Below are 15,457 nucleotides of genomic sequence, written 5' to 3' on the forward strand. Positions count from 1 at the left end.
TCACACTCACGAGCTGTCCGAGTCCGATGCTATGCAGCTGCTGGGAACAGCGCCATCCGTTAACATGGGGGCGTAACTGAAGCAGCACTGAGACGTGTTTGGTGAAAACGGGCCGTCAGATGCATTATGCACAACATGGAGACACAGACACACACTCTGGTCAAACTATAGTGGTGCCAGAAAAACACATTCGCCCACACCCGCTCATGGAGCCACTTCTGCTATCAATTACCTTTAACCACTTGAACCCTAGTATCCCTCTTCTGGGGACGTCCTGTACATTCTGTGAAAATAGACGATCTACAAGCTCACTTGAAGATTGGCTATTTTCACAGAAGATATGTAGTGTACACTGTACAGCCCGTTGGGAACCTGGTCAACTAAGTATAGGGTTTAAGCGGTTAAAGAGGGTGGCAGCAAGGATAACATTTAAGCTATCTGCAGTGATTACTGGCTTAGTTTGGGGATCTGAGGGACTGGGTGTGTGAACACAACACATAACCTTGCAGCTGGTCCGTCAGGACATTGTACACAGTCATGTGTGATGGCTATCATGTGGAAAGCAAAGCAACTATAAGAGAGAGAGATGTTTTTTTTGTCTCTTATAGTTTCTTAGCTTTCCACATGATAGCCCATCACACGTGACTGCATACAAACATCTTGCTGTTGTTGTGTCGTGCTGAATAGCAAGGACTTCGTTGTTCCTACCCAGGCCATGAGGAAAACAAAGTAAAGATGTGAACTGGCCTATTGAACATAATATACAATACATATAATACGTATAACAAAAAACTAAATATGGTAATGCTGAAAGTAATCTTTTGTAATTCTAATGTGCTGCTGCTGAGTGTTGGTGTGTTAATGATACAGATAGACAGAACAGCCAACCCAGTCTGAGACGGCTCCAAACAAACAGGAAACTGTGTAGGAGGCATATCGAACTCGAGTCACCTCAGGCTGGAGGGAGAATACATGATTTCATGCACACTCCAAGAAGTAATTAAATAGAAGTAAGTTGCCTTCCTGGCTAAGGCTGTGTGTCCACCAAAAGTGCTTTTCCCCCAGAGTTGCCCAAATATTTCAACTCTGGGCGACCAGATAGAAACACACAACACAGAATAGATGCTCAGCACCTTGTCATGCTGCTGCTGTTTCCCAGCATAAATATGCGTAAATACTCCCATTGAAAACAATTCAAAACATATGCTGCAATTAAAAAAAAAATGCCTTGGTGGACACAGACCCTAAATTCTTTGGACTGATGTCCAAGTTTTTGTGTTCAAAACCACTAATCCTCTTGCATTGGGTCAACAAACACATTTTGTCTTCGACGTCTTCATTTCACTTCACTTCTTGTTGTCTCGTCATGGTAAACTTGTCAAAACAAAACCAGTTATGAAATTGAACAGATATAGGATGGATAGAGAGATGATGTTATAATGGGTTTTTGATGAGTTCACATGAGTAGGAACAGCGTTTCACTACCCTAGCACAGTCAAACACAAGGCCTGCTGTTTATCACAGCACACACCATAACTCCAGCTCAAAAACAAATCAATCACTCAAGGGAGGGATGTGATGAAAGCCCACGATGAAATGAGACGTTTTCTTGAGGCCAAGCTACATCCAATAGCTACTTTGCTTGTGCTCATTCATGTGGCCTACTGTGTAGAAGAAGGCACTGCTTAGATGCAGTAGATGAATTGAGAAAACAAAACAACAGTAGGGAGAGATGAGAGTGGTTTAAAGAAGAGGGGGGAAACCCCTGAGAATTAAACAGGAAATTACTGTGTGTGTGTGTGTGTGTGTGTGTGTGTGTGTGTGTGTGTGTGTGTGTGTGTGTGTGTGTGTGTGTGTGTGTGTGTGTGTGTGTGTGTGTGTGTGTGTGTGTGCGCGCTCACGCGTGCGTGTGCGTGTGCGTGTGCGTGTGCGTGAGTGAGAGTGAGTGACTATAATATGTGTCTGGCAATTTGGACTAACAAACCTGAAAAAGCTTTTGGACTTTATCAATCTCAATACCAACCGTGCCAACATTGAGTGTAACAAATTATGTCAATGCTTCCATTTTGGAGAAAGAATGACGAAAGAATGGGATTGTTAACTACACATTCCCAAAATGTACCCCCATTGATTCCGGATGGGGACCTCTCCATGGCATGAGTAATCAATAGAAAAAAAGTCGTTTTGGGGGTGAACTACCGTACTCCTTTAAACATTTGTTTCTAATTTATGGATTTCTTTGATTTTTCTTTGATTTCTTTAAGAAATTATTGAAAAAAATTGTTGAATTTAGTTTTTAATTCATGAAATGTTTTGCTGTTTTGGGAAAGTTTTTTGAAAATAAAGTAACAAAACAATTACAGGACCCATAAAAATGTGTCTGCGACCCACTGTTTGGGAACCAGTGATTTAACAAATGTATAAAGAAAGGATAATTAGAATAAAAAAATAATGATAATGGAACGGTATCACCAAATGTCTTGTTGGATGCTTGAAAGACAGCAATAAGAGATTTAAGAGATATATTATTGCTGCTAACAGCAGATGTAGCCTACCGTTACCTTGTTAGCTTAAATATGGCAAAAAATGCCTGAAGCTATACAGTCTAAACTGTGTGGCAACATTTCACTCCAAAGAATTCCAACACCGGGACATAAAACGGATTCGGGACTTCTGGATCGCTGCCTTCCACTCATTATACCAGGGGTTCTCAAACTTTTGCTCGTGTGTGCCTCAGCCTAGCTGCTCGAGTGCTCATGTGTGCCTTGTGTTGTTGATGCGTACAACAACACGGTTAGTGTTGGAGGCAGACCTGTGTGTGTGTGTGTGTGTGTGTGTGTGTGTGTGTGTGTGTGTGTGTGTGTGTGTGTGTGTGTGTGTGTGTGTGTGTGTGTGTGTGTGTGTGAGGAGTCAAGGCGTCCTCTTCACGTTGGTTGCAACCACCTTCCTTTTTTTCTTTTTTTTACCGTTTCTTGATAAAACGTATATTTCGTATTTCTTTGGTTGCCAATTCGCGACCCCAATGGCACCTTCCCATGACCCCACTTTGGGTCGCGACCCATGGTTTGAGAACCGATGCCTTATACTATCCAACATCAGGGTCTCTAGAGCTCTGCAGTGTCCCATGCTCTACTGTCACGCCGCGGAGTGCCTACATAGGTGGTGAGCGCTTTTCTTTACTTTATAACACCAATAAAAGATTACGTTACAAAGAAAAAAGATTGTCCCAGCCAAACTCTTCCCTGTGATATTAACAAAATATTAACGAAAGACACAAACCGCTTTAAAGCATGTGCATGTACTTTTAACAATGTTAAGTGTGCTTGCTGTATGCGAGCAGCACGTGTTCTTACCTTGGGAGGATCATAAAGCTCCAACTGGTACCTCTCCCCTCCTCCCCCTCCTCCTCCTCCAACTGTCCCTTGAGTGTCCCTGGTCCTCCTGACCAGCAGGCGGCAGCGTTGCCAGCGAGGCTGAGTGTCTGAGATAGTGTCGTCCACCAGCAGGTACCTCAGCTGGCCCTCTTTACAGCAGCCGCTCCCCTCCGACCTCCTCTGGCGCACGCTGCCGCTGCGTAACCGACGGAAACGATCCAGGAAGTGAGAGCCCACGGCAGCTGTGGGCGTAGGGGCAGAGGCAGGGGGAACAGCGTCGGAGAAAGTGGGGGAGGACGAGGAGGGCGACAGAGGCGCCGCTTCGTCGGCCGCCGTGGGGGAGATGCCGGTAACTCTTTCGCCACTGCCACTCGCAGATGGGTCGTTGCTGTTATGGATGCTGGCAGGGTTCGGGTTGTTAGGAGACAGGTCCTGGGGGGAGGGGGGGTTGGGAAGGGGCCGTTTCTTGAAGAGCCGCCTGACGCTCTGCCGGATCTGGCTGACGGAGAAGTGCGTCACGTCTGCGTGATCGTGGTTGAAGGGGCTCGCCAGGTTGGGGGAGTACCGTTCGGTCGCCTGCCGGCGCTCGGCCCCCGAGACGTCCTCGCTGCTGTGGCTGCGCACCACCAATGTCCCGCATCCGCCAATGCCTCGGACAGACCCCCGGAAAGCTGCCGGGTGTCCCGACGGGGGGTTTCCCGCCGAGCACCGCAAGGGCTGCTCCTGTTCCCGGCTCACGGGCACCGGCTCCGCCTTTGGTGAGAGGACGGCGAATAGCGTGGAGCTGCCGCTCGGTCGGCCCGCCTCCCGGTAGTCCAGTGCCCCGGAGAAGGACGTGATCCGCAGGCGGCCTATCACGGTCTGTGGAGGGGCAGGGGGAGGAGGCGGAGGAACGGGGGGCAGCACCACTGGGGCGCAGATAGAGATGGCGCTGCCGGTGGGGGAGCCACGACTGAGCAGGGCCCCATCTCGCTCGTCGACTTCGCAGCAGAAGTGCTGCTGGAACAGGTCGCTGAACTGCTTGGAGAAGGTCTCCGGTGCCAATATGTCATGCTGCGCCCAGTCCCTCGCGAAGCTGCGGTAGTGTGCGGCCAGCTCCCGGGCTGTGGCGATGGCATGCAGCTCGCAAAACTCCTTCCAGCCTCTCGGGGGCGCTGCTACCCCGGGACCCCCTCCTCCTCCTCCTGCTGTGTTGGCGGTGGTGGTTGGATGGATAGTGTTACCATTCATTGCAGTAACCAGACCGGCTGAGAATCACTGCCGAGGGTAGAGACAAGAAGGTATCAGGAAGAAATGACAGACATAGAGGTACAGGGTGGGTGGGGGTGTAGAAGATGGACAAAGAGCAGAAAGGGATAAATAGAGAGAGAGAGTGAGAGATTAGAGTCAAATCAAGATGCTTCATGTACAGGTACTGTGCAAGAACTGTTTAGTGAGAACTGAGAATTCACACATGGTGAAATCCTCTGAAAATAGACCCCAATCACTGTACTTCTAAACTTAAGTTTTAAACTGCTCACAGCATTCATAAAAGGATGGCCAGATTTATTTATTTTTAAAAGCGCTCAATCTCAATCCTACCAAATCTTATTAAAGGGAGTCGCAAAATATCTCTGCCCATCAACAGCAGAATGAGATGTCTGTACTCTGCATTGATAAACAACAACAGATTTGTACTCATTTTGAAGGTTAAACTTCAATTCAGTAAAGTGGAACAAAGACAACAATGGAAAGTGAAACAAATTCTCTGTAATAATTTTGGCATTGTGACAGTGTGTGTGTGTGTGTGTGTGTGTGTGTGTGTGTGTGTGTGTGTGTGTGTGTGTGTGTGTGTGGCGCGCGCGCGTGCGTGCGTGTGCGTGTATGTGTGTGTGTGTGTGTGTGAGAGAGAGAAAGAGAGAGAGAGAGAGAGAGAGAGAGGGAGACTGAGAAAGCGATTCATATACTGTACTCACTGTTGAAGCCCAGGTGACAGTCACTATACATAAATCAGTCTCAGATTCACTGCTGATTGTCTGCATGTCCATTCATAGATTTGTTGGCCATAGATGTGCATAGATATTCACTGGTGGTGATCAATAAAGGTTTATCTTAACTTGACTTATCTTATTGATGAAGTGGAGAAGAATAACATCTAGTTTGATGCATGGAAGAAAGGAGAGGTGGCAGTAAAACCTCAATGCAATTGAAATTGTGTTGAAACAGAAGATGGGGAAGATGAATGAAAACAGTAATAACACGCACATGCACGCATGCACACACACATCGCGATAATCAAAATCCATTATCCTGGGGTGGAACATTTGCCAAAGAAATAGCAGATCTACAAGCGTACAACACGTCGCAACTGAAGATCGGCTATTTTTTGGCAAAAACATTTGATAGAGACTATATAAAAGTACCGAGTATGTATACTATAAGTAGTACGTTTTACCAATAGAGGGTTTAAATGGTACTGCACTGCATCACAAAACATTAAATCTCCACAATATGATTATCGTGAGTGTTCTTTTCACGATAAGCGATAATATCGCTTATCGTCCCATCCCTACATGTGACCCGGCTGAACAAGACTAGTCCTTTAATTATAAGGCCAATCACATGGATTATTGCCTCCACGCCCTGACTCTCCTCCCTGTCGCTCTATCTCTTTTCCCCTCCATTTCTCAGTCTCAGACCATCATCAACCAAGGGTCTCACTCTGCCCAAACGGTGCAAGAACATCAATGCAACAAGTGGATACAAAGTGTGTGGATCACACTTTCCATTCTGACCAGACCAGTTCAGTAGAAATTCAGCAGAAATGCTCAATTTCATCATCATCGAGTTGGTCCCAGCTTCACTTTAACTCAAAAAGTCATGTCAGGATGTGCATTGTGCACGCAACAGGACGCACTTTGGTTGACTCCGCAACCATGCATGTCACACTATCTGCCCTCAATGTTACAAAGAACTGAACTCAGAGAGTTATGCAGAAATGAGGAAAGGATGCTGTGGCTAGGAAGGGGAGGGTCGCATGCTGGCAGGGTGGCTGAGCGAGACAGGGGTGACCTTTGTATGGCCTCTCTTAGCTCATCATGATGAGGTGGACCAGAAGCCCAGGAAATGGCGGGACGTGTCTGTCTGACGCGGTGCATCGTACACGTTGAATTCACTTCCAGCGTCATTCTGACACCACTGGCTGAACCCCGGCCCCAGTCCTGTTACGTGTTGTTGCAGACACATTCCCGAGGTCATTCAACCAGCAACCAGCTCCGTACCCCCATCCTTCAACCTTTCAAATCACTTGCCATTACACACGCACACGCACGCACGCACAGAATCGCTTCAAGTGGACTCAACCCTCTTACTGTAGATTAGTGTAACGAAGGATATTAAGGATAGCTGATGCAATAACTTGAGGTTGTGGGCTTATATACCGCTTTACAGGGTGGTACCGTGTTAGATTAGCAGGCTAGGCTCATACACATTTTCACCCCTCAAAAGTGCCCCTGATTTTCTTTTACATAAAGATCTATTTGTTTCAGCTTAGAGCATATTGTATTAAAGTAGATATTGTAAAAATGTACTATTAGTGTAAATAGTGTAAATCTAAATGTAAATATTTAGATATGTGTGAAAAAAGCTTGTATTGCACATTGTCTGGTGAAAACCTCATGTCCAAAACTGTTACTTTTCAGGAAACAATCACAATGCGTTATGAGCCATTTAATTTTCACTACTTTTGCGTGACATTTTAGTATGATGAAAGGCATCAATTTACAAAAAAACGTTAAATATGGACTGGAGGTTTCTGCCGAAAGCCACCATATGCTGAATCTACTAGTTTCATTTCAACCCAAGCAGTGAACCACGGCTACTGTACCTGAAGACCATTTTCAAACACCAAGAATGTGTCGTACACTAAGCTACAACAAATGCAGTTATACATACTGACATACATTACACCATAGGAGATCCACCTTCATAACCCAACACAGTTCAACACCATCACAGTAAATACACGAGTGCTAGCTAGGGATCATAGTAACGTTACTGAAACACCAGCATGGGCCTACATACCATTCTTCCTTCAATGCAGCAGAAAGGGGTCTATTCTAGCGGAAGTATGTATGTGTGTGTGTGTGTGTGTTTGTGTGTGTGTGCGTAAATGCGTGTGTGTCTGTCTGTGCGTGTGTGAATGGGGTGGGGTGAGGTGGGACTCACTGACTGTGGGCCCAACAGATCACAGAAAACCACAAGAGAGAAAGAGAGACTGGGAGAGAGAGAGAGAGAGAGAGAGAGAGAGAGAGAGAGACAGAGAGAGAGAGAGAGAGAGAGAGAGAGAGAGAGAGAGAGAGAGAGAGAGAGAGAGAGAGAAAGAGAGACGGGGAGAGAGGGAGAGAGATACAGGGAGACAGCGAGACAGGGAGAGAGAGAGTGATAGAGTAGTGGTTGGGCCAAACGTGGAGCAACATGTTATCTGTTTGCTGTCATCTCTGTGTTTAACCTAAATATGACTGCATTCTGACTGAGGGGGGAAAAACAACTAGATGTTTAGCCATTCCTTCTCCTGTGTCAAGTGACAAGCAGACTTTTTTTTTCTCCACTGCTCTTCTTTTTTATCACAAGACATAAGCAGAGGGTGGGGGGGGAGTGCATGTCGTCGTGCACATCAATGCGGGAGCGAGAAACTTGGCATGGCAAAATGATTGCGTCACTTGTAGTTCCTGGATATGCGGTGGTGCCACAACAACTAAAGAGACCCTTCCTGTACAGTATGTTTCAAGAGCATGCTCACAGCGTGTCCCCCTGCCCCTGCAGATGGCCCCTAGAGGCCTGTTTCTATCAGCCTGGCCAGAACAGCCATGACTCAGCACTGACTGACTGTCTACACACACACACACACACACACACACACACACACACACACACACACACACACACACACACACACACACAGACAGACACACACGCGCGCACGCGCACGCCTTCACACACACTTCCTCTCGGTATTCCTCTAGGGGCCCGGCTGTGTCTGTTCCCATGTTGTTGTTTTTTTGTCTTCTTTCTCCTCATCTTGTCTCATCTCCTCTGTCTTCTACAGTAGCTTGGCTGACCTAGCTTTTATAAAACTTCTCCTGTATGAATCATACACAGTATATGAATATATTTATATAAATTGCAAGGAAAAAGCAAAGGAATATTTGTGAAAGCCTTGACGTTATTTCTTTAAAAACTAAAAAACAAACAAAAAAACACATTATACACGCCAGAGGGGCTGGTTAGTAACAATTTACAAGCACAAGAGGAAATCTACATGCCATTGGCAGTTAACGGGTGTTAATTCTGTTCCCTGCAGCTGTGGCATTCCTCTCTTTTATGTTGAGAGCGTCTGTGCCTTCTTGGACAATGTGTGAAAGAGGAAATGTAGAGCTGGACTTGAATTCACACACTGTGTCAAATAATGTGTGAAGAAGACCGTGGTGATGAAGGGCCCACATTCTCTCCTCTCTCTTCCACACCTTACTCCCTCACAACCCCATTCCCCTGCCTTACTGTCCTCAAGGCCTCCATTCTTCCATGTGAGTCACTGTTATCAGTGACTCACTACTTTATAATAGCAGATGTACAGTAGTAGTACCCAAGCTTACAATGCGTTGCGCTGTGAGCTTGTAGATCAGCTATTTTTATATTGAAAAATGTTGTGTAGGGCTCATGTCGTCAAATAAAAATGAAGTTCAGTTTATGTGTGTTTACTTCTGTTATTTCTGTTTCTCAACGGGAACCAATATGATCTTATCTTCTGTCACCAGTCGCAACAGTACGTAAAGTTAATTGTACCTGGGACCTGATTTATTCTTACTGGAAAGGTTTTATTTTAATTATTATAAATGTATTTTACGGTGACAGTGGAGAGAAAGAAACACAGACAAAGAGAACAGGGAATAGATTTGACATTCAGCAAATGGCCCGGCCAGCCGGGAATCGAACCGGATATGCATTTCGCCCATGTGGCGTGCAGCGTGCACCATAACCACTGTCGTCCCGGAATAGCACAGACAGCTTTCAATTCAAAACAATGAGGAAGCACAGACAAACAGGAGATGATCTGGTCACTGGTGTCCCAAAATGTTTGTTTCACAATTTTCAAAAATAAACTCTCTAACATTCTCTAATGTCATTTCAAAATTCATCGCATCGCAAGCTTGTTCTCTAACACAGAAACTATAAAAATAGGGCTTAAGTGGTTAAGAGGAAGTGCTGGATTGTGGTATACGCTGCCTTTGGGTCATTTGACAGAAGTGACAATCTGCATAATGCAACCTTGAGTCAAGCAATCTGGGTCTTGCTGGCTCCATAGACGTGGGTATTTATAATTTATACTCTATAAACTGTAGGGGATTCAAATCTGTCCGTCAAGTCATAACATCCTGTCTCATTAACTTCTATTGTTCCTTGGCGGTTGCATACCAAGGCTATTTAGTAAAAGTAGGCCAATCTTACACACTTAAACCTATACTTAGTTGACCGTGTTCCCATGGGCCCTATACCTAGTAGTTGACCGGATTCTCAAGGGCTACACTAAACATATTTGCCAAAAACAGCATCTCTACAAGAACCCAACGTGTCATGCTTGTGATGCGTTGAGAGATTGTAGATTTGGCAAAGGCTTGGCCCAGAATAGGGATGTGCTGCTCTCTAAAAGCCCCTGAAATACACAACCAAAGCTCTGTGAAGGCCTGCTAGGAGCAGAGCCAGAACACAGCTACCGGCCGGAAGCACAGGCTATGGCACACAGCTACGCACAAAGTGCAGCTGAAGAATCGAACATCAGTGCACTCATATTGATGCAAACTCTAGGCACGCACGCACGCACGCACGCACGCACACACGCACGCACACACGCACACACACACACACACACACACACACACAGAGAGAGAGAGAATAGTGGATAGAAAAAGAGTATTATCAGTGCTGGTGGTGGAAGCCCTGTTGCAGGGTGGTCCTATTTATATCTCAGAGGTCGGTATCAGCTCTCACACACCACTCAATGCTCCCTGTTATCCCCTGTTGGGAACAACTGTTATTCAAGGCCATATACTGTACCACACACACACACACACACACACACACACAGACACAGACACAGACACAGACACACACACACACACACACACACACACACACACACACACACACACACACACTCTCCGGCATCTTATGTTGTGGACGTGAATGCACAATATCGCTCTCTTAAATGGCGATCTACTTATTTTTCTTCCCCGCTCACAGAAGCTGAATAGAAGGAACAGACGGAAAGATGTGGAGATGCGGAAGAAAGAGAGAATGTTGTGTGTGCGTGCTGCACACGTGACAAAATGCGCCTGAGAACCCGTCCAGCCATTAGGCTATTTGCTATTTCAAAAAGAGGATGTGTTTTTAATTGTCTTCCTCATTATATTAAAATGTGACTGAGCAGTTTACACTGCTGAGCAGCATGGGCTTTAAAACCTCAGCCCAGCCGCTGATTAAGTTAAATTATTATCTTCTTCGAATAGCCCACATCCTCCTTTGCCCTTTATATAGCCCTGGTGTTATTACCAGCATCAAGCTGATGATCCAATCCTATTACTTACGACTCAATTAGCCTACGCGGCATTGAGGCTCTTTTTGAAATGACAAAACCGCCGTCTTTCCAGTAAAAGGAGGGAAACACACAGACATGCAACATGTGCAGAGCAGAGGACCCGGGATGAAAAACAGATTCTATTACAACCTTTGAATTTTTCATTCTCTGAATCCCAGAGTGAATCACCGGGCTTGGATACACTTAAAGGACCATTCCAGTGTCGATACCATTGTCTATTCACAGCTCTGGCTATTTTTAGGTATAGCATTTGTGTACATTCTGTCCTAAGTTATTAAAATGTAATCATTGAGTTGGCTAAACATAATTGTACAGTTTATAAATCATGGACATTATTATTTTGCTCATAAATCAATCTTCTGCAGGTACTATTTTCCTTTAGACTTTTCAAATCAATTAGTGCTTTAAGAGTTGTGGCACACAACATCGTCCAAAAACCATCCCTTGAGTATTGCTGACAGTCTGAAAAACAAGAAGAGAAGTGGAAGTGCGCAGCATGATAACGATAGTGCCAGTTGCTAAGTAAGTATCCTACTATACAACAGGTAGTTCCAACGAAGCAATTGGTTGAAATAGCCATCTACCTGTGATGATAATGAGCACTATGGAACAGGTCTCATCAAACAAAGAAATCAGCTGTGCAAGTCACAAAATAGCTGCGGGCTCGCTATTATTGTTTCTGTAGGCAATGCCTTGTAGTTTTCATGTGAAGTTCAGGGACATAGTAGGAAATTAAAAATAAAATAAAATAATCCATCGAATATCTTAATTACAATGAAATGAAGTTGACGTGTTTTTTTAAGGGTAACTGTTGTATAATCACAATATTAAACTTGAGGGTTGTGCCTTTATCATGATTATCGGCAGGGAACGAGCTGCAGGAACGAGCCGATAGGCAAGTTCTGTAGGCTTCACCCTTTTTTTTAGGATTATTTATTCACTGTTATTCATTTTTCCCATTAGTGTTTCTTTTGCACATCCAATAAAGTATTGCCCACTGAGCATAGCATATGAGTGAACGTGAAATGTCTGATTTCACATGGTGCTATAATAAAACAAAACTTTCACAGAAAGGAAAACTAAATATTTGGATTTAATATACACCATACAAAAGGTTTCGAGTGTAGAGGTAGGTTTCACTGATAAAATCATAAACAATGCTTCCCATGCATACGTAATACATACAGTATATTACACTATATAACGTACACACACAGCCTGAGCTGTGCAACAACAATTAACAAGGACACAGTTCCGATGAGTAAGCAAGAAAAAGCTGTGTTTTTTTTAAAAGCCGTTATTTTTAGGCAACAGAAAGCTCAGAACAGTTGGCACCACTTTTCAGTTGGGCCACCCAGAGGTTGGGAACACTAAAAGATCCCTACAACCTCATATAGCTCATGCTTGATGCGGTGGATTTGGATGCAGTGCCGTATTACTGTGTGTAGCAGTCTAGCGAAGGAGTAGCCCTGCCTGATGCCCAGAGGCCTAATACCTACCAAGGCCAAGGGTTCCCTAAATGTTCAGGCCGTGACCCCCCCAAAAGAATCATAATTGAACTGGGGGGGGGGCCTTGGCAAGTTAGGGCCTGGGGTTGATGCCTGGGGATCACCATATATGGGCATAAGGGGGTACCCTAACAGGGCATTATCTGGGAATGCCCATACTGTGTATGGACATTTTATTAATTTTATCCTTTATTAATATATATACATATACATATATGGACTTAATATTATGTAAATCAGAGTAAAGCAGGCTCTTGGGCCAGTTAGGGCCTGGGATTTTGTTTCTGGGAATGCCCATATATGGACTTTTTATTTTATTTTATACTTTATTAATAATAATAATATGTATCCATATACATAAAATATATTTTATGCCCATACATGGAGATCCCTATCTGAACCAGCCACACAGATATGGGCCATGCCTTTGCCATCTGGCTAGTGATATACTGTATATCGATGACATCAGAGCATGATGTCAGAGCGACAAACCCATAGAACCATACACAAACCCATAGAACCATAGACTGTAAAAATGTGTACTGACTGACTGACTGACGGACGGACGGACGGACGGACAGACAGACAAGCTGCAACATTTCTCATGGTATACTGCGACCTTCGGTCAGAATTCAATCAGGTACTCTGGGTAAATTTGGTTGCTGTCGAAGATCACATCAATCTTTGGGTTTCTGATGTCGTCCACACAGCTGTCGTAAAAGTGGGTGAAGCTGCCATCCTTAGACGGCGGTCTGCAGTACTGAGGACGGCCCGCGGTGTACTCCCCAACGAGCACTCTGGCCAGGAACATCGTCTTGTAAGGGGGCTCGGTGGCGAATATTGGCGGCGCAAGCCTGTGTCTCTGCAAGGTGGTCTTGTGCTTCCTAGTCGTGAGACAGAAACTGCTCGAGTATTTGGCCTCTCTTGCTAAATAGCTCCCTTTGCCATAGACATCGCCATGACTCCCTGTCAGGCGCCAGTCAAAGTTATATGTGCATATAGCCTGTACGTTGCTGTGGCCGGTGCAGTGAAACAGCATTCGCTCATCGATGTCAGATGAACCTGAAGTCTGTTGCAGAATGGAGCGAGCGTTTGATCGGCCGCTGCTCCCCTGTTGTTACGCTTGAATTATTTATTTGGACAAAAACATGAATAACAATGACAAGTACATACAACACATCAGTGCAGCACAGGCCGGCTAAAACATCCAGTCCAAAAAGGAACATCCCAATAAGACCTTTTACAGCCTTTTTTACGTTGGAAGCCCTTCATACAAATTAATCAGAAAATAGTACTAGAACAACATTTAAATGAAATTATAATATACATCACATGTATGGAGTAAAACTACATTCAATGCACAGTACTTATGAAATACAAATGACGTTGATCTGCTTCATGACTGAGAAGTTCAGCTTGTAGGTGTACTTGGCTGTGTAGAACTCCATGACACCGTGTTGGTTCCTGCTGTAAACCTGTTCAATCTGAGAGCTGGTCACGGAGCACGTGGCACTGGGGTCAATCTCAAACATGTGCCACACTCCACACACAGCCAGATAGAACCAAGACCAGTTGGGTTCTGAGGAGTCCATCTCCTCCATCTCTGGCGAGGAAGCCTGGTCCTCCTCTGGTGGAGCCGACAAAATGACTCAATCTAGACTAGAGTGAATGACAACGCTAAAAAGAAACGACAGGATGTCAATTAGGAAATGTTTCAATTGTTAACGCGGTGGTCGCCATCCATGACAGATGGACTCACACACCCTCTCGTCTAATATTGCTTAATTAAAATGGGCTTAAGTGAGGGCTAGCCTGCGGGTGGACCTCTGACACCATGCTCATGTCACCATGAATCAGCCATAACCATAAAAGGAGTTCCCAATGCAGCTACGCCCAAATATAGAGTGTGTAGTCTAACCTCAATTTGTCTCATGGCAATAGGCGCAAACAAATAAGTCAACTCCATATATGGGCACAAAAGGTAGCCTATCCATTTATGGGCATATACTGATGACATCAGGGATCTCCATATATGGGTATAAAGGCACAAGGACTGACAGATACATGTAGGGGAAGAGGAGGACAGAGCTCCGGGCGGCCTCTAGAGGGGGGTGGGGGGCGTGGGGAGAGAGAGAAGACATGAGACGTTCTGAGCAACAGACAGACAAAGATATCAACAGAGAGACAGACAGACAGACAGACAGACAGACAGACAGACAGACAGACAGACAGACAGACAGACAGATAGTTCGAGATAGACAGAGAGAGCCCAGGGAGGAAGGAAGTGAGAACATGGAGAGAGATATGGCTGAAGGAGAGTGCCAGGCTAAGGGGGGGGGGGGGGGGGGGGTGAGAGTCCAGGTGGCAGAGCCAGGGAGGCACAGAGACAAAGCGAGCAATGCTGGCCAAGAGTTCTGCTCACTTCACTCTGCTCTGTCTGTCTGGCCAGCAATCACAGTAACAGGAAGCCCTGCCCTGGTCTCTGGCAAGCAGCAAGTCAATGCACACACGTCATGCATGCATGCTAACACAGTGGTTCTCAACCTTTTTAGGCCGTGACCCCCAAAATAATCATATTTGAACTGGGGACCCCCTCACCCTACGAGCACTAAGAGTTGAGGCATTACATTTTGTATAACACGGTTCTATTGTGAAAATAGCAGATCTAGCAGATCACACGCCTCGAGGTGTTGTGAGCATGTAGATCTGCTATTTTCACAATTTCTGCCTCTAATATTTGACAATTTAGCCAATGTTTAATTTATCATTTTAGAGGTATTAAAAAGTCCTTACATTGTCACTTTAGAAATGTGCAAATACCCTCTGTACACACATACAGTATACGTTGGTTTGTTTACTGTTGAGTGAGAAAACATGTTGCACATCATCTGGGGACCCCCCAAAATAATGCCACTGTTGCAGAAAACTCCTCCAGGAAAACA

General features: G+C 45.1%; 2 protein-coding genes across 2 annotated transcripts in view; one reads left to right on the plus strand and one right to left on the minus strand.

Annotated features, from left to right (window-relative positions):
* sh2b3 (SH2B adaptor protein 3) overlaps positions 1-15,457 on the minus strand; it is a 78,458-nt gene that overhangs the window by 45,406 nt on the left and 17,595 nt on the right. The window contains exon 2 of the mRNA XM_080738883.1: positions 3,354-4,631. Within this exon, the coding sequence (XP_080595009.1) occupies positions 3,354-4,604 (1,251 nt within the window). The 5' untranslated portion in view covers positions 4,605-4,631. The remainder of the gene's footprint in view (positions 1-3,353; positions 4,632-15,457) is intronic.
* Positions 1-15,457, plus strand: part of hsd17b4 (hydroxysteroid (17-beta) dehydrogenase 4) — a 148,283-nt gene that overhangs the window by 33,497 nt on the left and 99,329 nt on the right. The window lies entirely within an intron of this gene.

This window comes from Nannobrachium achirus (assembly GCF_963921795.1).
Source record: "Nannobrachium achirus genome assembly, chromosome: 12".
Classification (NCBI taxonomy): domain Eukaryota; kingdom Metazoa; phylum Chordata; class Actinopteri; order Myctophiformes; family Myctophidae; genus Nannobrachium; species Nannobrachium achirus.